This window comes from Ailuropoda melanoleuca, chromosome 2 (genome assembly GCF_002007445.2).
Source record: "Ailuropoda melanoleuca isolate Jingjing chromosome 2, ASM200744v2, whole genome shotgun sequence".
In the NCBI taxonomy this organism is placed as follows: domain Eukaryota; kingdom Metazoa; phylum Chordata; class Mammalia; order Carnivora; family Ursidae; genus Ailuropoda; species Ailuropoda melanoleuca.
In genome coordinates, this window is record NC_048219.1 from 169,700,286 (window position 1) to 169,721,785 (window position 21,500).

At 50.7% G+C, this 21,500-nt stretch overlaps 1 protein-coding gene and 1 long non-coding RNA gene across 5 annotated transcripts in view; one reads left to right on the plus strand and one right to left on the minus strand.

Annotated features, from left to right (window-relative positions):
* Window positions 1-541: 541 nt before the first annotated feature.
* Window positions 542-21,500, plus strand: part of NRP2 (neuropilin 2) — a 113,831-nt gene continuing 92,872 nt past the window's right edge. For 2 of the 4 annotated variants that reach the window (XM_034655035.1, XM_002920498.4), the window contains exons 1-2: window positions 543-1,542; window positions 15,601-15,778. In XM_034655035.1, the coding sequence (XP_034510926.1) occupies window positions 1,470-1,542; window positions 15,601-15,778 (251 nt within the window). In that variant the 5' untranslated portion in view covers window positions 543-1,469. Of the gene's footprint in view, window positions 1,543-15,600; window positions 15,779-21,500 lie in introns of all 4 variants that reach the window. The other 2 variants (XM_011226558.3, XM_002920496.4) reach the window with 2 other exon arrangements.
* Window positions 12,730-18,793, minus strand: LOC117801125. The gene is made up of 3 exons (XR_004623579.1): window positions 18,652-18,793; window positions 18,362-18,417; window positions 12,730-12,865 (listed from the first exon to the last, which is right to left on the minus strand). It is a non-coding gene; the product is annotated as an uncharacterized LOC117801125 (long non-coding RNA).

Below are 21,500 nucleotides of genomic sequence, written 5' to 3' on the forward strand. Positions count from 1 at the left end.
TTCAGCCGGGGCTGACCGTGTGTGTCGCCGCCACGCACTGCTGCCTGTGCGAACGCATGGCTGAGCTGCCGCCTGGTTCCCTACACCAAACACCGTACGCCACCCAACTCCTCTTGTAACGACATTGCGCGTGGCATTGTGCTGGCTTCTACGTGTGTGGCCTCGGAGCCCGGGAATTTGGTGGTTATGGTGGTGGAGGACAGGGATTTCCCCCATTTCCTGCAGAGTCTCCCTCGGGCGGGGACGACGCGGCCAAGGGCAGTGCGCCCCGGAGGTGCCCCGGGGCGCTCCCTCTCCCGGGCATTGCGCACGGGCGGCCGGGCGCAGCCAGGCGCGGAGGTGCCTGGGGTGGGCGGGAGGTGCTGGTGGGAGAGGAGCGACTGGGTGGGAGAGGACAGGCTGGATGGGAGCCGCCTCAACTTTGATCGGGCCGCGGCTGGGGGAGGGGGGGAGCCGCCGCAGCCCCGCCCGAGCCGGGTGCCGCGGCGCTGAAGTGTGCGCCGCGCGTCTCCGCGGCTGCCTCTTTAATCAGGAACACAGAAGGGGCGGGCCCTGAGCCGGCGCGTAATCGGATAGCTCTGCCGCGGCTCTGACATCCACATGCTGCTCGGCCTGAAAAGGCTGGGGGGAGCCGGAGGGGAAGCAGAGAAGGCGAGCGAGGCACCAGCCCGCAGCCCGCCCCCGGCACATCCTCAGACGCGCAGACCTCGGCGAGGCGCTGGGCGAGGTGGAGGTGAGGGCGGGCGCGAGCGAACTCGGAGAGGGGCTCGCTCACTCCCAGGCGATCCCAGCCGCCGCCGCCCCGCCGGCAGCAGCAGCAGCAACAGCAGCCGCAGCCGCAGCCGCCGCAGCTTCTTTCCTCTAACTCCCCTCTTCAGGCTGGCCGAGCGGGTGTAGTCGTTGGGGAGGCTCCCGCTAGGGGAACCCGGCGAGGGCAAGAGCTGGGCGGCCGCCTCCCACTCGGGCCGTCCGGCGGTGGCTGCCTCCGCCCGCGTGTCGGTCCCGGGTGCCGGGGGATGTGTGTCAGTTTACGCCTCTGAGATCACACAGCTGCCTGGGGACCGTGTGATGCCCGAGGCAAGTCTGGGCTCTTCTTTTTACTATTATTTTTTTTTTCCACGCTTGGCTTTCGGGAAATCTTCGTGATGTTGTAAGATAAAGGAAATGATACTTTGAGGAACTGGAGAGGACATAGATGCGTTTTGTTTTTAAGAGAGGAAACCCGTCCCCTCTTCCCAGCTTGCTCCCGCTTTGCCGATTTCAAGAGCCACCCTCCTCTTAGTGAGGTGAGACTCCAGCAGGAATAAGGGTGAAGACGGGCCGCCAGGACCCAGGAGGGAAACACTGACCATTAGAAACCTTTGCAGAAGACGGTGTAAGGAAGAACGTAAGAGAGAGAAAAACACAAAGACTTAAAATTATACAAGAAATCTACAAATCCAGCCCTGGAGAAAGCCTCCTTCTCCAAAATGGATATGTTTCCTTTCACCTGGGTTTTCTTAGCTCTCTACTTTTCAGGACACGAAGTGAGAGGCCAACCAGGTAAGCCCCTGAAAGTTTTTTCTGTTCATTTCAACACGCTTTTCCCTTTAAAAGACAACGGCTTATACGGGCCCTATGGAATGGCATAGGAGGCTCCTTCTATACTAAATAATTTAAAGAGAGATCCCAGCCGGCCCTCCCTATACCACCACCGCTCCTAAAACCCAACTTTTCTCTCTTGCTAGGAGTGTGTGTGTGTGTGTGTGTGTGTGTGTGTGTGTTTTGAAACATAGAATTTGGCGGTGTTCAGATGTCACATATGGACTGAATCAAAGGTTTAAAAATACTACAAAGCCTTTGCATTACAGTTTTGGGGATTTTTTCCCCCCTGTCTTGAAACAGAACACATCTCCCTTGAGTTTCTTCAACCTAGCCAGTGAAATATAAATCATTTGCATTCTCTCCACTTAGCTACATTGAGCAATGTTAACTGAAGGGGTTGGGAAACACAAGAGTCTAGTTTTGTTTTTCCAATGCTGTGGATTCTTTGCAGAATGTGTGGATACGCCTCAAAATCATAGGGCGCAGGCTGATGGAGCAAGTTGGCCTGCAGCTGAGCTAGGGGCTTGGGGCTGGGCACTGCTGGCAACCAAGGCCGCTGGTCGTCCCCACTCTCTTTCCTACATCCATGTGTTTTCTGGGAAAGTAAATCATGTTCTTTTAAAAAATATTATTAGATAAAACAAACTGCGTGGCCTTCGAAGGTCTCTTACTCTTCTGAAGTGGTTAGAAACTTTTGAGTGGAATTTGTTCTCAACCACTGCCAAAAAGGGTGTGTGGACAGACTGCAGAGATAAGGACTGCAAGGCCCAGAACAGTCTGGGGCCAGCATTTGGCAGCGGGGAGGAGGGCTGGCAAGGGGCACAGGGCCTGAGAAGGGATTTCTGGGTGCAGTGGGGCTTGTCCTTCCTTCCCCACACCACTCTCCAGAGTGAGGCTCTCTCCCCTCTAAGAACAGTGTCGGGAATCTGACAAAACTCTTGGAAGCTGCTACAGGTGATTGAGAATGGGGAAGCCATCTATGGAGGAAATAGGGAAAAGAGAAAGAGGAGATAAAGCCTTCCTGAAGTGCCCTTACCAGAAGGCACTAAGAAGGCTACCGCCGCGGCAGCAGTAGGACTAACCCCTTGCGGCTTCCTGGGCACCTCCCCTCCATCACAGCGGCCTAGGGGGTCCTGTGGGAGCCCAAAGGGGAATCTGTGCGCCTGGTGATCTGGCTCTCACCGCCAGCACACCCCATTTAAGCTTGTTTATTTGAGGAGAAGAAAGACTGAGGAATGCCTTTGCTATCCAAATCCACACGTTGGCGGCTCCTCCTCTCCATAGCTGGTCTTCAGGGCAGCTGCAAATCCTATCAAAGAGATGGGCTCGGGTCTCACTTGGGGAGATTTCCTGTGTCTTCCCACCCCCTCTTGCCTTAATTCTAAGTTCCCAGCTTGAAGCGAAATTAAATTACCTCCCACAGACCTAGATGCTGCATAAATTATGTATGTTTGTGTAATTCTCTGTGTCTGTGTGTGTGCACGCGCGCGCACACGGTGAAGATGCCCACGGTATATTATGTATTCAGGCACGGACTCTAGTAGGCCCCGGCGAGCGCGCGCACACTGGGGCACACACCGGCGCGCGCGCTCACATACACACACGCGCGCACACGCACACACACGCACAACTTCAGGTTCCGTGTGCTTTGCGGAGCGGGAGGGGTCGTGAAGACTCAGGGGCCATCTCCTACCCCAGATGTTCGCACATCTGTCCCCGAGCGCTGCGCGGAGTGTACGTGTGTGTGCGAAACCCGCTCGAACCCACTCCCGCTCCGCCACCTGCCTTTCGCGCTCTCCGCAGAGCCCCCTCCCACCCTAGCCCCGGGCCCCGCTGCGTCACTTCTAGAGAAGCCCAGAGGCGCGGAGCGCGGGGCAGGTCACCCACTACGACGCCGCAGGCAGCCTGGCACCCGGGGTGGGTCCTCCTTGTGGGATGCCGAGCTGGGACCCGCCCTGGGTGGGTATTCTCCAGCCCCTCGAAAAGGCGACTCGAAAAGGCGATCGCAAACCGCGGGGAGCTCGGGCTTCCCGTCGGAGCACCCGACTGGCACCCGGGTAGCTGGCAGCGGGTGGCAAAGGGCGAGGCCCTACTAGACCTCTGACTCACCCGGTGCGCGCCTGCTGGGAGGGGGCCGAGCCCAGCCGGCGGCAGCGGTGGCGGGAACCCGTTCAGAGAAGGAGGCAGGGGAAAGGAAGGGCGGAAGGTGCAGGAGAGGGAGCGACTGAGCAAACAACCCTGTGGCCGCGGCGGCAGCCTCTCGGACTGGCGGGCGGCAGGGAGGCCGCATGGGCTGCGCGCACCAGGCTCCTCCACTCCCTGCCCCGCCGCCTGCCTGCCTGCCTGCTTGCTTCCCTCCCGCCTGGGTTTCGGGGCTCGCGGCCGCCCCGCGGGCGCTGCCCTGAGCGCCCCCTCCTGTCTCCCGCGCTCGGCTGTGCGCTGAATTCCCCCCGCCGCCCCTGGAGGGCCGGCTCCGAGGGGCTGAGGCCCGGGGCGGCTGAGCTGGGGATCCGAGCGCTGGCCGAACTGGGTGGCGGGAATTCATGGTGGGATTTCAGAACCGAGGGCGGCGAGGGGCGGAAAGGAGCCAGCTCTAGCCTCGGGAATGCGTGCAACTTGCACCGCCTCTAGCAGCGCCCAGCGCCCGCCGGTGCGCCTGAGCAGGTGAAGAGCACGCGGCGCGCGGGCATCCACGTGGTGGGGACGTGGTGGCCCCCCAGCCTGCCCCACCCCTCAGCGCCGTCTCTAACACCGCATCGATTTGTTTGGGCTACGCAGCAGAAACAGAGCCGAACGATCCATAAACATTCTATTAGGCAAAAATATTCCCAGCGAAAGCAAAAGCAAGGCTCAAGCCTAGGAGAAGTTGGCCGCCTCCAACAACTCCAGCCTTGTCCCCTCCTCCTCCTGACTAAGGACACCCCCAGGGAGAGGCTTGCGGCATTTCCTCCATGCTGTCCACTGCCAGAAAGTTAAGTCGCCGCTGCGGTTCTCCGCTTGGGAGAAACCTCTGCAGTCGCCCGCGGTACGCCTCCCCTCCCCCGCCGCCTCGCTCCTTGCTTTTCCACGTGAGAAAGAGAAATATTCATGGCCAATGCTTCATTTTCACTGATTGATTTCTTTTTAATATCAACACAAGTTAATGGAGGCGAGGCGAGCTGTGATTAAACGGCTGCCCCCACCCTTTGCCTCGGGCTGACTGCACCGCAGTTTTTCCTACCGGGTCCCAGGCGCCCGGCGGCTGGGTGGGGGGCACTCGCAGAGCAGAGCCATCGTCCAGGGGCTGGCGTGGGGGGGGGGCGGTGGAATGAACCGGTCTCTCCTCTGGGAACCGTGGGGGTGGGGTGGGAATCAGCTTTCCTGGCAAGCTTAGGGGATCCGGCTCATCCGTGTCGCAGCTTCTGCGGCTCCGGTTGAATTTCTCTGAAAGGGGAGGGGATCCACGCTCGGGTTTACTGGCTTGTGCTCAGGGCTCGCCGCCCTCCCTCCGCCTCCCTTCCTTTCGGCTTCGGACTGAGAGGAGAGCCCCCTGGCGCTAGCCACTGCTCGTCAGTGCCTGGCCTCGAATCTCCCCTTTGCTAGAGTTAATGGGGGGGGGAGGGGCTTGGGTTTGCTCAGGAAATTATTCAGGCCCTGACAATGGGTTTCTTCAGATGGTGGCAACTCCCAGCCCCAATGTCTCCACCTCCAGGACTTGCCACTTGTGGCCGACAGAACCCCGACCTTATAACCAACAACCTTCCCTCCCACACACCTACCCCCCCCCGGTTCCGCCCCCAGAGCTTTGATCTACGCTTGGGTTTAAACACCATTGCCATGGACACGGGCAGACGCGGGCAATCAACCTTGGGTCTGGAGAGGATGATCAGATAGGAGGTGTAAATTGTCTGTGGGAGACAGGTCTGGGTTCAAACAAATCTTAGAAGCAGTGATGTTCTAGGCACTTGATAAGGCTTTCTTTTTTATCCCCTCTCCCCAAAATGCGGGATGACTGTGGGCAGGTGTAATGATTTGCAAGCAAAACTCTGAACTCCTAGATTGTACACAGACAGCCTGCTCTAGGCTCTGGGGACTGGTCTCATGCCCACATTCAGTGCGTGCCGGGTAAACTTTACCCCATAAGCAGCCACTGGAGATAGTGAAGCTGTTACCAGTTGCCAACAGAGCACACAGTGCAAAACAGTGGAAAGAGGAGAGCTCCTCATGAGTGCTCCAGGCAAGCACCTTCTTGTCCACGAGGTGCCTGGTAGGATTGCGAGTGCCCAGACAGCACTGCAGGTTTGGACTTTGATGTCATTCTGCGGAGCCCTCCGATTAAGTCACAGAGCACCCAACTGGCAAAATGTAAGGTTGGAAGTCTGCAGTGACTGGAACCCCAGGCTATATCTTGACAGGACTCCTGCTGTCTACCGAATGGCTCTCATCCCCTGCTGTTGAATGTTAAGTCCACATTCTGCAACCAGAGAGGTCAGCTCCTATCTTCCTTAGTATAGGAAAAGTTAGAGTCCAAATGCCAATTCATATGCAATGAGACATGAATGTAAACAATGGCTGGGAGGGGTCTGGGGGCATCTGTGGGGAAAAACACCATTGGCTCCATGATTCTGAGGCCCCTGCCTGGTGATATTCATTTCATTCAGCTGCTTATTAAAGTAATCAGGAGAAATGAGCTGACTTTGGGTGATCAGAGTTTGGGACAATTCTTGGTTGATAGAATTCAGAGCCAGGTTTATTGGGAAGGGTTTACAGAATGTATTCCCCGAAAGTGCAGCTGGGAGAGACTAGGAAATAGAGATGAGATTTTCCTTTTTCAGAAGTTGGAGCAGAAGCATGATACCTTTTAATTTCTTCCACTGTTGAGAAAGGACTTGAAACGTGACATCTGGGCAGTAGTTTCTGTTGTCATGAACATATCTGAAGTATTTTATCCTCACCATTATTTGCCACCGTATGATCTTTGAGGCACCCTCCTTGAGTGCCAGACATGAGTTTGATCCCCAGAAAGTAGTCTTTGTACCTTTCCTTCCAGGTAAGGAATTTACTTTTTTTTTTTAATTAACCCATTCCTGGAAGATATTGCCTGTTTGTCCTAGACAGCCTACAGTGTTTTGCAAAGCTTTATCTGCCTTGATGAGAAATGGCCAAGGGACTTAATGGTTTCATTACCTAACAGGATTCAGTGAGGCTGGATTCCTGGACACAGTGGCCTTGAAGCGTGGCTGGCCCTCCAGGAGAAAGCATCTTCTGAAGGTTTAGGAAGCTGTCAAGTTTAGATAAGGCTGAGCTCCGATCCTATGGGACCTTGGTCGTATTAATAAGAAGAAATTAATTTTTAACCACTGGGAACGTTGCCAAATTATGTGACCTTTGGCAGACCAGCTGTGCTATAAAAATAAATCCCCCATTTCTGAAAATGCTGCTCCTATCCAGTAGAACAATAACAATATGGCATTTAGGGTAGGGATGCGTGGGGTTGAGGCGAAAGGAGAGAAAGGGGAGTTGCCAGCAAAAAAACCCCTCAGTGTTGTCGCACGTGGTTTCAGACCTGAACATCCTATCCACACCACCCTCTCTCCCCCAAAGACACACCTTGGTTTCCGGTACACAGGAAAGAGGGCCAGGATGACAGAAGCAGGGTGCCAGTGCGTGCAGGGAGGGGAGAAGATGCTAAGTGCTTCCAGCCCTTCCCACACCCCAGCCTTGAACACATCTCTCATTGTTCACGAAGACAGATTACTGGCACGGGAAGAGCAAAGGCAGTTTTCTACACGGGCAAAACATTTGTCTTTCCCTAAATGCCACTAAATAAGTTTGTCACAAAGAAGTTTGGGGGAGCCCTGCCTTGGGCTTCCCAGTTTCTAGAGCATTGAAGCCAGACTGCATAGGTTGAAAATCCAGTTCAGCCATTTGCCAGCTCTGTGGTCCAGGACACTTCATCTCTCCGTACCTCAGTTTCTTTATTTGTAAAGTATGTTTGACAGTAATACCTACCGCATGGGGTTTTTGTGCTACGGCACATTACATAGAGTACTGTTTGGTCCAATTCTGTAGGCATTTATCTTCAGAAGAGCTTCAGTGAGGTTAAACGTATCTCATGAACGTAGGAAGTAGATTATAACCATTGTGATAAGTCTATGTGATTTATATGAGTTTTTGTAATAAGTAAATAATTATCATCCTCAGCTCTTACCCCACTGAACGTTTGTCTGTTTTATAAGCTTCGGATGATCTCTCAGCACACTGATCTTCAGAGAGCAATATTCTTTGCTGGATTTCCATCTTAGATTTACATCTCCTCATTGCATTTGTTTTCTCTCCTTGTTCTTCTGCTCTCGGTGTTCTCAGCTCCACTTAGGTTTTTTTTTTTTTTTTTTTTAATCTCTCCCCCTTTCCTTTCTTTTCTCCTCTTCCATCCTTCATCACTGCAAGTGTGCTCAGCAGGGGGCATGTGCGGAAGGTACTCCCCGGAATATGCGATAACTTCTACTCTGGCATTAAGGCCCCTCAGCAGCTGAACTCAAGAAAGTCATCATAAAGACAAAATAGCTTTTACCCAGCAAGACTCTTAATAATCCCATTTCCCTCTGGGTCTTCATAAAAGAGTCATGATCTAATCCAGGAAAAAGGGAGGAGGCTGGGAATAACAAAAGGAAAGCTCTCCCCGGTAGCGCGCAGTGGATGGGGCTGCTGGCCAGCTTCCTGCACAGATCCAGTGAACCCCTGCTCACTGCCTCCAAAGATCCCAAGAACCAATGATCTGGGCTCTGGCCAGTCTTTCAGCGAAGAAGATAAAGGGAATTGCAAACTACTGGGCCGAGCGGTAGTAATAATAATCGTTTTGATAAAGGGGAAAAATAAAACAGATGTGCCCCAAAGGCATATTGGAGGCCAGGGGAAGGGAGATGGGGAGGGATAGGTAGAGAGAAGAGATCATCAATTACCAGCAAGCAGTTTAGTGATGAAGTACTGTGCATCTTCCTGGTGCTACTGATACAAATACCTAGAAGTCACCTTTGGGGGGGGAGGGGAGGGGGAGGGAAGAAACCCTCAGATAAATTATTTTTACCATCACTAGGATTAAAATGTAAATATCCTTTGAACTGCATCATTATTCTCCGGAGTTTAGAGTGTCTTTGGAGACCTGGTTCACATAACTCAACCTTGACTTATGACAGGTATCACGATCCCAAACACGTTAACTGAAACTCTCAGTTCACCACTGAAAAGTCTTCACATTTAATAGCAGCTGCGGGCTGGGAAGGAAGGGAGTACTAAGGAGGGAACAGTCAGAGTTTGTGCTAGCTAGTGATACTGTGGGTGTTACGTTAGTCAACCAGTAATTGATGGAACTCAGCGAACCTCACTGAGCCTGACTTTCGGGCAAGGCCCTGGTTTTGATCCTATAAAGTTCGCCAAAGATGAATGACCAAGGAGTCCTGCTCCCAGGCTTCAATGGTCCAGCGGAATGGATAAGGCTGTCCCGAGCCTTCGCACACCTTAGAAGACGTTAAAGAGCTTGGGTCTCGGAGGTTTACGATATGGAGGCTGGATGAGTACTCTTGGTGTGGGAGACCCCGGGGGGTGGGGACGGAGGTGGCATGTGAGCCTACACTGAGAGGATGGATGGGCTTTGGAGCTGGAAAGGGATATCAGGGGAAGATGAGAGCAGAGAAATGGACACTGGGTTTATTTGGAGAGCACTCAGAAGCTACAGTTTAGAATGTGTGGAGGGATATAATTGCAAATCAGGTCAGAAATGATTCATTAGGCTAAATGCAAGGCCCCATGGCTAGGCCAAAGGGTTTGGATTTCATTCACTAACCAATGGGGAGCCCCTGATGTTTCAACATAAGCCATCGGTTCGGTTAATCAAAATAAATGAAAAAAAATATTATATTACCTCTTTTTTCTCCTTTGGTTTTTGGAGAAACCTCAAAATTATTCTTCCTCTATTTCCTCCCCCAAATGTCTATTGAAATGGGCAGGAATTGTAATCCCAGATCTCTCATCAATGGCATCAAAATTGCATTTGCAATGAGGGCTGGAAAAGAGTGGACATAAATATAAACTAATGATATTATATTGGCTGCCCTATTGGAATTGCATTTGTTTATGATATAAGATGACAAATAACAAGGTTACCACAGGTGGCATGATTCGAGGTCAGAGGAGGTAATCACATCAAACTTTCGTTTTTCACGATTAAAGGAAGGTTCATTTTTAGAATCCAGATTAAAGGGAAATGATTTTCCAAAGGTCCCATTTCCAGACCCAATTCCCGGTTCTGTCCTCGGTGAATCCATTGCAGGTGTTTTTGAAGAGGGAGCTTGCCTGGTTCCTTACTCCTTTCTCCATGCTTCTGTGCTGCCTTCCCCTCCCGTCCTCTCTTCCCCTCCTTCCTGCCCTCCCAGAGGTTCTTTTATTCAGATTTTGAACTTTATCACTGCAAAAGTTCACAGGGATTTCCATTTGCTGGGCCTACAGGAGTCCATCATTCACTGCCACCCGCCCCATAAATTGAATAGATTGCATCCCTTCCCAGTTGCCTTAGGAAGTGGTCAAACAGCCGCATTCCTGGGCTGATGGATTGGCTCATTTCTTCCCAGCTTAAGCCAAGATACAGATTTTATGAGACTGTCTTGTGACAGACTGAAGTCGCTTTGAATAAAACAAAATCCAGCCTCAGCTCACCGAAATAACTCTTAAAAGCAGCTTATCCGGGGTTAGTGAGCAAAATTTGGTTAAAACCCTGAGCAGAGGACTTAGATGATTCAGGCAAGGGATTTGAAGAAACTTCTGGGTCTTCCTTTTTATGCATCAGTGTTGCTCACATGCTCACACATAGAACTACGTATCCATAATATTTATAAATGTGCAGCTACAGACTCGGTTAAGGAAAGAAACTCACGTCAGTAGGACTAATTTGGTTAAAAGACATTTGAACTCTCCATAATGCAAGACAGGCATGCTCATCGGAAAAACCCTAGAGGTTGTTTCAAGGCTTACCAGACAGATGAAACAGGAGTAACACCTTGAATGACCGTCTTGTTCTCTAGGAGGGGAGACAATCTCTGGGTAATAGCTATAGGATTCCCCCCCCCCCATATAGGCCTTGAATTTAAGGACTGGAACTGACTTTTAGAATCACTCCTTGCATTTTACAGATGAGACAACAAAGTCTCAGAGGTGCTTCCTGACTTACCCAAGGCCACACAGCTTGCCGGTGGTGAGACCATGTTGAAGACAAGGTTTCTTGCTAATGAAGTGGCAGGGTGACAACCCTCTCTCTTTTTAAGTGGAACTGCTTCTTTGCTTTGCTGCTAATAATGAAATGAAAGCAATGCTTTGGAAATAGGAACAGGATGGGATTATGCTGTGGATAAAGGATAAATTATAGAGGAAATAAAGTCTATTATTTTTAGGGAGAATGAGACCAACTGCTCTTCTCCGCATGACGCTCGGAGATGTACAAGAAATAGATGTCTTCTAATCCTACTCCTTCTCTTTCACAAGGAATTTTTTAAAAAACTTTTTAAAGATTTTATTTATGTATTTGAAAGACAGAGAGAGAGACCATGAGAGGGGGGAGGGTCAGAGGGAGAAGCAGACTCCCTGCCGAGCAGGGAGCCCCATGCAGGACTCAGTCCCTGGACTCCAGGATCATGACCTGAGCGGAAGGCAGACGTTTAACCAACTGAGCCACCCAGGTGTCCCTACAAGACATTTTAAAGTAATAAGGGAACTGAGGTCTAGTTCAGTGGGTTTTAGACTGTGCTCCCCAAAGCCCGGCAGAGGAGACAAGGGAACTAAAGGGCCCCGACTCTACACCCCTTCTCGCCGCCCCACCTCCTGCACCCAAGAGAGCTCCGCTTCTACCTGCTTTGGACATCGGAGTTCTGGGTAGAGTTTTGTTCAAAGAGAAAACAAACGCTGCTGAGAAGAAGTTTGAAAACTACACACTTGGTTTAATCCACTCATTGAATTACAGAGTGGGAAGCTGAGACCTGGGAAGGTCAGCGAGTGAAGAATCCACTGTCCTCTTCTTGCTACTATAGGACCACCCCATCCCCTTCCTAGAACCTTGGTTGGCTTATCCCAGCCCCACCTCTGACAAAAGCCTGACTCTCCAGTCCCACGTTCAGCCAGTCCTAAATATCCCTGCTGGGGCCAAGGACTTTTTCCTTCAGTTCAGCTAAGCCCAGGGATGGGACTGTTCTTTTGCTGAGGGACTGCCCGCAGGCTGCTGCCTGGTGTCACCTGGTGCCTCCGCCTGGCCTGGAGTGAGCCATTGTAATTCTGATATTTAAAGGTATCCACAGCAGTCAGGGCTTCCTTTCAGTGATTATTAGTGCCAAGTTCGGACCATACAGGGTTCCTTTAAAACAACTCCAGTTGAATTTCCTTAGAAGGCAGAGCAGACTTTTAAACATTTTCTTTTACTTCTCATTACTTCCTAAAAGTCAGATATTACCCAGGAACTAGTGGTTGGTCTTCAATTGGTTCTGTAGAAGGGTGAGTTCCTTCTGAAGCTGGCAAAGTGCCGCAGAATTGTAAGTGGGTGGCCACAACATCACTTTACCTGATCCAGAGCCAGGTTACCTCTAGGCAGCCTCAGATGGTGCTTTGGCCACCGGCAAAGCAAGGGCACCTGAGGAGGGGGAAAAAAGAGACAGAGAGACAGAAAGATACAAATGTCAGAAATAATCTGACCTTGCACATGTCAAATAAAAACACCGAAATACTCACCATGGGGGAAGAATCAGACCTTTGTGACTTTAGGACTTATTATTTATTCTCTTTCTTTCCAATTAGGTCTAGAGGTGTCACTTTAATCCTTTTATTCTTGGGCCTCCGGGAGGTCTTTATCTGGCCTGAGCTGGCTCATCCTTCAGGCTGCCCTCCCAGATGTAGGAGAAAACCCAGGCCTGGGTTTGCCTGCTTCTCTTTGGGAAATGAATTTGCCCCAGGTGAAAGGTATTCACAAAATAGTTGGAGAAAGAAATCCCATGTCAACTCACCGAACAGGCTCAGTAGCTCCAGCTTCGACAGGGTCGGCTTCCCTTCTGTATGTGGAGACTGGCCTAAAGGGGTTTGCCCTCGAGTTCAACTCTCCTTTGGCTCGGCTGGACTCCTCCGACACAGGACAGAGAGCATTTATGCTGTTCCTTCTGGGACACAAGACGGGCCTCCAAAGTAAGGGAGGGTAGAGCTCTTCAGAAGAAAGTCTAGCTCATTTCTAGTGGGGGCGTGTTTGTGTTCAAGAAATGAAGGGTCCCCAAACCTGGAAATGAAATATCAATGATGGAGAAGAGACGTAGAAGGATTAGTGTGTTTTCTTTACACGTTTTACTGATATCTTTCAAGGATTCAGTTCTCTCCAAGAAAAATAGAGGCAAAAATTGTAGCATTTATCTTGCTGGATGTGTGTGATATTTTACAAGCGGGTGTGAAAGTGTGTACGGGGCTGAAGTGTGACTTTCTAATATGTATATGGACCCAACGTCTGCGCCATATCTATGTGAGCGTGTGTTTCTGAGTGTGAGTGCCATCCGAACAAGAATGTGAGTTTATACATGCTTGGGTACCGAAGGGGTTAACTACACCAAAGCAAAGCAGATGTTTTAATGAGTTTTCAAAAATTTTAATAAAGTGCCTCGATTTTTGCAGATAAAGGACAGAAAAAAAAAAAGAAATGAGTTACTCCTTTTTCTTTCCGTTAAGTTTTTACAGTGGAAAATACAGACTATCAGCTATGGATTATATATAGTTTCAAATTTTTTTGAGTGGGGAAGTGATTACTCCTGGTGTGGATGAGAAATGAAACCTTCCTAGGAGGAAGTTTCCTGTCTTTATTGCTGATTGTGTGTGCCTGGTCTGATTCCTAAAAGCTTGAACTTGGAGGGGGAGGTGAGGGAGGAGAAGTTCTCCTTTTTGGGAATGGCTGGAGCGAAGGAGAGCAAGGGTGGGAGAAGGAGGGAGAGAGTGTGGATGATGTAGAAACCGTCACAATTACTGAACAGGAGCTCAGCTCAGAGTACCTCTGAGTTCCAAGGCGAACAGTGTGGTTTGGGGGCGAGTATGCGTCAGGGCTGCAGTTTTCAGCAAAACAGCTGGCAGGAAGAAAATCCCCTCTCCTGCTAGCCTGGTAAGAGCAGCTGGCTATCTAAGTCCCCACGCCTCTGCTTTCTCAGAGGTTCCTTCTCAGCCTGATTTCACATGCATGAGCCAGCACCAACGGGGCCGCAGTGCGACTTGCTCGAAGGTGCTGGGCGCCCAGCATGGCAGTGGTGTGGGCAAGCCTGCGGGGATTGGCTGCGGGAGGAATGGGCGGTCCTGGGCCTCCGCGGGCCCCCTCTCTGTCTGCGGGAGGGCTCGGCCCATTGTCTTGCTGGACTGGGGAGGGTGCAGGGTCATCAGTTAGGGGATGATGTGGTCTCTGCTAGCCAGAGGAAATGGCTTGCTTTTGTTTTCCACCCAGTAGGAAATGGAACCTGAATCCATTAGAATCTGGGCAGTTCAACACGGCACAGTTTGAGCTCTTGGAGGCACGATGCCTAAAAGGCTACTTGCGTGGATTTGTGTGTCCCAAGCACCACTGTGCGGCATGCCCATCTTTTATGCATTTAAAGCCTGTCAGGCTGGTAATCTAAAGCAGAGGTCTGGAAGACGGTAATGCCAACAGACATGGGGAATAGTATAGTGCACCTGTAGAGTTAAAAAATGCATGACCCTTTCCCTCAAAGAGCGAGCACAGGAGAAAGACCCCGTCCTGTACGGTGGCTGCTGAGCCGTGATACATAATTCACGGGCCCATGCTGCTCCATGCAGATGGCGATATTAAATCGTGATTGATGCTAAGAGAGGCACATGTCTCAGGAAGGTCTCCTCCGGGAGGTTTCTGAATATTTCCAGGTCTCTGGTGCCTTCCCGTCCTCTGTTCTCCTGTGGTATTAAGCAAAACCCCCCATTTCCCAGGAACCCCTCCTGGGGATTACAGAACTTCACTCCCAAATATATGAGATTCTTCAAATGTCATCGCCCACCTTTTCTGCCTTTGAAGTCGCCCCCTTGCCTCCTGGCCCACATGAAGCTGTTTACCCCCAGCCAGGCACTGCTGGGCGGGGGGAGGGAGGGGGGCAGCTACCCCCCTGCCCTGGCCTTTCAAATGGCCGGCTGCTGGCTGCTGTGGGACAAAGCAGCAGCACACTCTGGTGGTGGTGACGAGGCAGGAGGGATGGCGGGTAGGAAGCAAGGGAAAAACACAAAGCACTTTTGTCGAAGCTCTGAGGTCAGAGCCAGTGAATTCGCCAATGCAGATTTTTTCCACTTGGTGTATAATGAAATAATAAATCAAATTTGTGGTGGATGTGGAATTAAATGTTTGGGGTTTTTGCTTTTTCTTTCTTAAAAAGAAGAAGAAGCAGCTAAAATCACCCTCCAGGGCCTGTTCTGGCCCAAAGCTGAAGCTGTTTCTTCCACATCACATGTAATTGTTACCAGGCTCGCTTGTGGGTCGGCACCACAAAACCACTATTGTCAGTTCCCGGAGCCGTTACTTCTGGCTGCCTGGGCTGGGCTGGGAGACACCGAATAACATGAAGGATTTATGAGATAAAGATAGAGAGGAGAGGTTTGAACAGAAGAAGATGGGCCAAGGAGAGGAGACAAGAAGAGGCAGGGGGTGTGTTACGTTTGCAGCTCTCTTGTTCGTTTCATCTCAGACCATGTAATTGGGAATATTTATGATCATTTTCTGGAATATTTTACTTTAGGGAGTGTGTGTGATTGCACACGCATCTGTGTGTGTGTGTGTGTGTGTGTGTGTTGGGTGAGTGGCGGGGGATGAGCTGAAATAATCTCTTCCACTGAATGAGTAAGTAGGTTAGTCTTCCGGACTGCCATAAAAGGTCTGTAGAACAGTTTTAATCAGCCACTGGTAGGGAAGAGAAGCAGGGAAGGGGGAGAAGAGGCTATAGCATATTTGAAGTTCTCTGGGTTCTTTGCCTTCTCTTTCAGACTCACCCTGTGGAGGTCGTTTGAATTCCAAAGACGCTGGCTATATCACCTCCCCAGGGTACCCCCAGGATTACCCATCCCACCAGAACTGCGAGTGGATTGTTTACGCTCCTGAACCCAACCAGAAGATCGTCCTCAACTTCAACCCTCACTTCGAAATTGAGAAGCACGACTGCAAGTAAGCGCCTGATTGTGCACCCGTGAGACACACACTCCCACCCCCCGCCCCGGGCTCCTGCCACTTCTGCCACCTAATGACAGCACCCCTAACCCACCTGCTAAACAGTGGCCCCAGAGGGAAACCTCAAGATGATGTTCTCTTTCAGGGGAAATAAAGGCCTAGGGCATCCCATAGTATGGAGGAAAGAGCCTTCTTGAGTGAAAAGCGTAGAGAACAAGCACCCTATCTTCAAAGTGGGTAGTGGAGGAGAATTCCATCTAGGGGCCAGGGCTGGACTGCAATATACCAGCTCTTGACTTTGGGGTTTACTTTCCCCTTGGAGATCTCCCCATTTCCACCACTGCCCCCACATGTAGAAACCCCAGCGGCTTCCTTAATAAACTGGTAGCCAGATCCCCAAGTGGAGACTTCCTCTGCGTCCAGCCCTGGAGGGTCAGGCTGTTACTTTGTGAAGCAGCAGCTGGTTTCCTTACAGAGAGAGAATTAAAAATCTGAGTCTACACTGGTAGGTCTAAGATTCTCTTTGATTCTTTTTACCTGTGCTGCACAGGTTGGAATCTCAAAGCTGGTGTTACAGATTTATTTCACCGACACCGTTCTAACTGCTTTACAAATATCACTCCATCCAGTCCTCACAATGGCCCTGGGAAGTTGGTCAGGACTCACATTTTGCAGATGAGAAAACCGAAGCCCAGAGATCTTGCCAGTCACCCAAGGAGGCTCAGCTGGTCTCATAACATCAGTCCTGCCACCTTGGAAATGTGTGGCTTTGGAGATATCAAGTGGGCATTTAGACATCTGTGAGTGCTTTAGAAATACCTTCTTGACACCAAGGTCCCTTAAATTAAGGTGGAGAAGCAGGTAGCAATGTAATGTCAAGAATGTGAATGTGCTTTGTACCAGCCAGCGGGCTCTATCTGAAAGTCTTTGCGCATTGAATCAATAGTGCGAATTTTCTGTGCAGAAAAGAATCTACTGATGATCACGTCCTCTTCCAAATGTGCCCCTACGATGTGCCGCTGGGTGTCCGGTGTCCATTTATGATTCCTAAACAGTCTGGACACTCCTTGTGACCAAGGCGTTGCAAATGCAGAAAAATTAATAAAAGGGCCAGCTGGCGAGAAAGGTGCAAGGGAGCAGGCCTACCTCCAGGCCAGGCCGTCCTCCTCGTGGAGGAGACAGGGCCCCCCTTTAACCAGGGCTAGACTGCGAGTGGTGAATTGATGTCATTGGTATCCTCCTAGGACTGCTTGACACCTACATAATGCTTTTCTCCTAGCAAGAGGTAGTCTGCACTGAAAACTGGAGGGTTTCTGGGATGGCTGCCTCATGTGATGAAGAGTCATAAGACAGATTTTCTAATCCTAGCTCTACTCTTGACTCAGTGGATGACATAGGGTAACTCATCAGTTCCTCTTTGTCTGAGTTAAATACACAGCCTGATATACTTGCAAAGCATCTCAGGCCTGCTGATTCCCTGCTGTGGACTTCAGCAAGAGTTTCTGTTAGAAGAGCTCTTACACTGGGTGTTCTTGCTCCTAGGGCCTTTGGCTGGGCTGCGGAAGGTTGGCACAGACTGAAGCGTAATGTACAGAGAGCTTGGATCTGAGCTCAGAGAAATTTGACTAAGCACCTCTGTCGACTGAGGGCCAAATTCTGTTATGCTTATGCCAGCAAATCTCCCAGGGAAATGGCCTCTTAGGCCATCTTATGTATATTCACAGTGGCAGGAGAAGAAGGCATGGCTTTTGGAAGGAAAAACTCAGGGAGCTAGTGAGCATGGCTTAACACACGTTGGGGAGTATGAAAGGCCAGGAAAACATGCTCCTGCCCTGTTTGGGGCCGCAGGGTCTGCCTCCCCCACACAGGACTCAGCCCCAGGGGTGGGGAGCACTCAGGTTGCTGGAGTGTCTGGCAGCAAAAGGGGACAAGGGTGTTGCCTCTTGCTGGACTTGGAGTGGGAAGCAGACGAGTTACAGGTTATCTTCTGGCTTATCATCCTTACTAAGTAGCTTCCTGTTTTTCTCCCCACTGCCCCATGGATGCTTCTAGTTTGAACTGAAAAGGTCAGGAAGGTCAGGAAAAAAATCTTTCTGGGGTCTCTTTTCCCCAGTGCCAAGTTGTCAGAAAGGCTCTGCTGGGGTCAAGCCTCCACTGCTTAACCTCGTCCTTAATTCTCTCTCCCTCCCCTGTTTCCCCTCCATTCCCCATTTCTCTGTCATTCTTGTTGATTTTTGTATTTAGAACGACACATCTGGTTCTCTCAATCTCTCAATCTCTCACCCTGCAAGGTATTTTTAACATTCTTCCTCGGCCATTTGCAGTTGGAATAAAAGAGCTTCTCCTCCCCCACTGCCTTGTACCACTTGCTGGTGAGAGGAACAATTAACCTAATTGAAGTGTCCGAAATTCTGCCTGGTTCCTCCTCTCTCGCCCTCCGTCCTTTTCTTTCCAGGGGAGCTCCTGGGTTTGGAAAGCACTTACTACCAAAGGAAATTAGACTTCTTTCTCTTTTCATTTCCGGTGCATGTTTTGAATTGGCCTTGGCTCTCCAGGCCCATAGTGTGGATGGATGCTTACCAAGAGAAGGCCGCCCTGCACTGTCCTCCTCTTGACAGGGCACAGCAGCAGCACCCCTGCAAAAGGGAAAGTGAGTAAGAACACCAGGAAAAAGCCAGCCCCACCGTGGAGGTGGAGGAAGGGCCGCGCTCAGCACCTCCCCCTGCTCCTGTGTGCGGGAATAACAGCAGGGGTTTCCCGGAGATCCAGGAGCAGGCCTGCCTGAGTTGGCCCCTAGGCCCTTGGCTCTCTGTGCCTTGAAACCCACAACCCAAAGATGGAGCCCGCTGAAGAATAAACCCCAGACAGACCTTTTCCCCTTAATGGCCGCTTGTTAATTTTGTTCCATTTAAGCCCGCTGTCTGCTTGGAAACTTTCACTCATAGCCCCAGCTTTGCCTGACTCAGTCCCAGGCCACCACCATCTGTGGGGAGCTCTCCGACTCCTCCCTCGGGCTGTGAGCCGGAATCCAAACCCCCAGCCACCCGCAGGCTGCTCTGTGGGCAGAAACCAGAGGCCCCCGTGGCCTGGCCATGTAGACGTGGCCGAGGGACCAAAGGGCAGGACGCAGGGCCCTCTGAGCAAACAGGGAGAAGCCACTCATTCCCTGTGGTGAGGAAGAGGGGACTACTGCTTTTCACCTGAGTCATCGGCAGTAGGCGGGACACTAGGGCTTTAGAAACATATTACACAGACTGGAATCTTTTCCATTTCTGAAATCTAAGATATATGCATTTTTAAGAACACCCACCTGCATATGACACAGAACTTATTCCTGAGCCCTCACACAGGCTGGCTTCCCTCCCTCCCAGAAGCCCGAGTCAAAGCAGAACTGAGAGCCTGGGCCCTGTTAAGAATTGGTCATTTCCAGATGGGTGTCTTGGAAAAACGCGCTTCACAAAGTGCACAAAGCACTAGGAAGACCTGACAGAACGTTTCTTGGGCTAAAAAACCCACATGAAGTTTATACGAATGGTTTTAGGCGTGCGTTCCGCACCGCGTTATCTCATCCACCGCGGGAGGACCGTGCTCCATCCCAGGGAAATGTTTAGATCCTCAGGCCGACTCCTTTAAAGTTCCAAAGTCCTGTTTTGAAAGGATTTCTGATAAAGAACATTCTAAATTCTGAGCCACACTTCCCTGTCTTCTTAAACAGAACCAGGAGTGAGGGGAGTCGACTTTTCCTTAATGATTCAGGCCTCTAATTTTAAACTTCGCTTTTTGTGTCCGAGGCTGGGTAAGGTCCATTTGGATCAGATAGGTGAGAGTTGAGTTTTTGTGACCTTTTACACTTCCCAGGCCTCAGTTTCCTCACCTGCAAAACTGATAACAAGTGCTTTGCAAGATTGTCACGTCTTGTGTGTGTGGACGCACAATGAACCAGCAGCCGCGTTAGCATCTGTGTCCTTTGTCACGGGAAGGTTTGCGACTTTTTCCTACTGATACTCGTGCTGTCACTTCCTGTTAGGTGTATGCCTGCCTCCTGGAGCCTTCCCCTTCCTCTTCTGACTTGTTTAACTCTTCTATTGTGTTGTACGGATTTTGCTTCTGGAGGTCTTGCTGTCCATTGGGACGTTCTGGTTCTGGGGTCTCGGCTCTGCCCCAAGTCCGTGGGATCCCAGAGCCAGCACGTGTGCTCGGCTTCAGTAGGCCAAGCTCACGGAAGAGCGGGCTCTGGGGCACACCCCCCAGGGACAGAGTGTGACGAGCGTCGGTGCACGGAGGGTATGGGGTATTTGGCCTCTAGCTAAGTGTCCTGGATACACAAGGTGCTCCTGTATTTATGGCCAGAGGAGCTCTCTAGATCTTAGATGTGTCTATTTCTCCCAAAGTAGGGGATGATATCTTAGAGAGGTAGCAGCTTCCCAGGTTGATAAATTGACTACAGTCAACAGAGGGAGCAGACCAGACCTCAAGAATCTAGCCCCTCCCCACCCAGCCAACAGTGATTTCCTGTGCTCAGTGAGCACCCTCCAAAGACAACCTTATGTCTGCACGAGACCCTGTGAGTGCCCCGTGCTTGGACCTGCCCCCCTGTCCCCTCCATAGGGACCAGCTGCCCACTTCCCCTTCTTCCCTTCCGTTTCCTTGATTCCTCCAGTCCTCCTTTATGGGTCCCTATGCCAAACTCCCAGAGCATTGTGTATTGCCTTGGTTTGCTGGTTTGCCTTTAGTTCCTGGGTGGTCAGTGTGGTATTCTGAGCATGTAAATTCTCTAAGGACATGGACTGCGTATTTAATTTCTGTACCCCCAGGACACCTGGTCTTGGAGTATTAAGCGGGTGCATGCACATAATTGTTTTGGTGATATTTTTACATTTGAGTTGCCAGGACGTAGGTCAACATGCTATGAACCTGCACTGGAAGCAGACGGAGCTGTCTTCCCTATCTATCCATCTTGCGATGTGATATAATGAGAGCAGGAAGGTGAGACACGGGCTTATGGAGGTCACTAAACTCTCTGTGACTTGGCCCTTCCCCAACAAAATGGCAGCAGACCATGCATTCATTCGTAGTTACTAAACACCTACTATGCAGCACACATGATGACGGCACTGGGAATGCAGTGATGAGCAAAGCATATTCTTCGTCTTCACGGAACTGAGAGTTTGGGAGCAAGTAAAAAAATATGGTTATTGGGGTGCCTGGGTGGCTCAGTCGGTTAAGCATCTGACTCTTGATTTTGGCTCAGGTCATGATCTCAGGGTCCTGACATGAAGTCCCACGTCTGGCTCTGTTCTGAATGTAGAGCCTGCTTGAGATTCTTTCTCTCTCCCTCTGCCGCCCCCCCCACCTTCGCACGCACACACTCTCCAAAAACATAAAATAAGATACAATAATTTAAAAATATATGGTTATTGATGATAAAGCTCTAGGTATGCCTAGAGCATCACCTCTGAGACCAGCACGTTGCTAAGTGCTTCACATGTATGTATCAGCTCATTGATCCTTGAATCAAAAAAATGCGAAGTCATTGTTACTCTTCCCGTTTTACAGATGAAGAAACTTGGGCGTAAAGAATAATTTCTGGCCCCAGGTCTCACTCATGGAAATGGCAGAGAAGGGATTTGAAGCCAGGATGCCCTGCTTTGCAACCCGTGTTCTTCACCGTTATGCTCTGTTGGATCCCCCAGCACTGGGCATGCCAACTGAGGATATG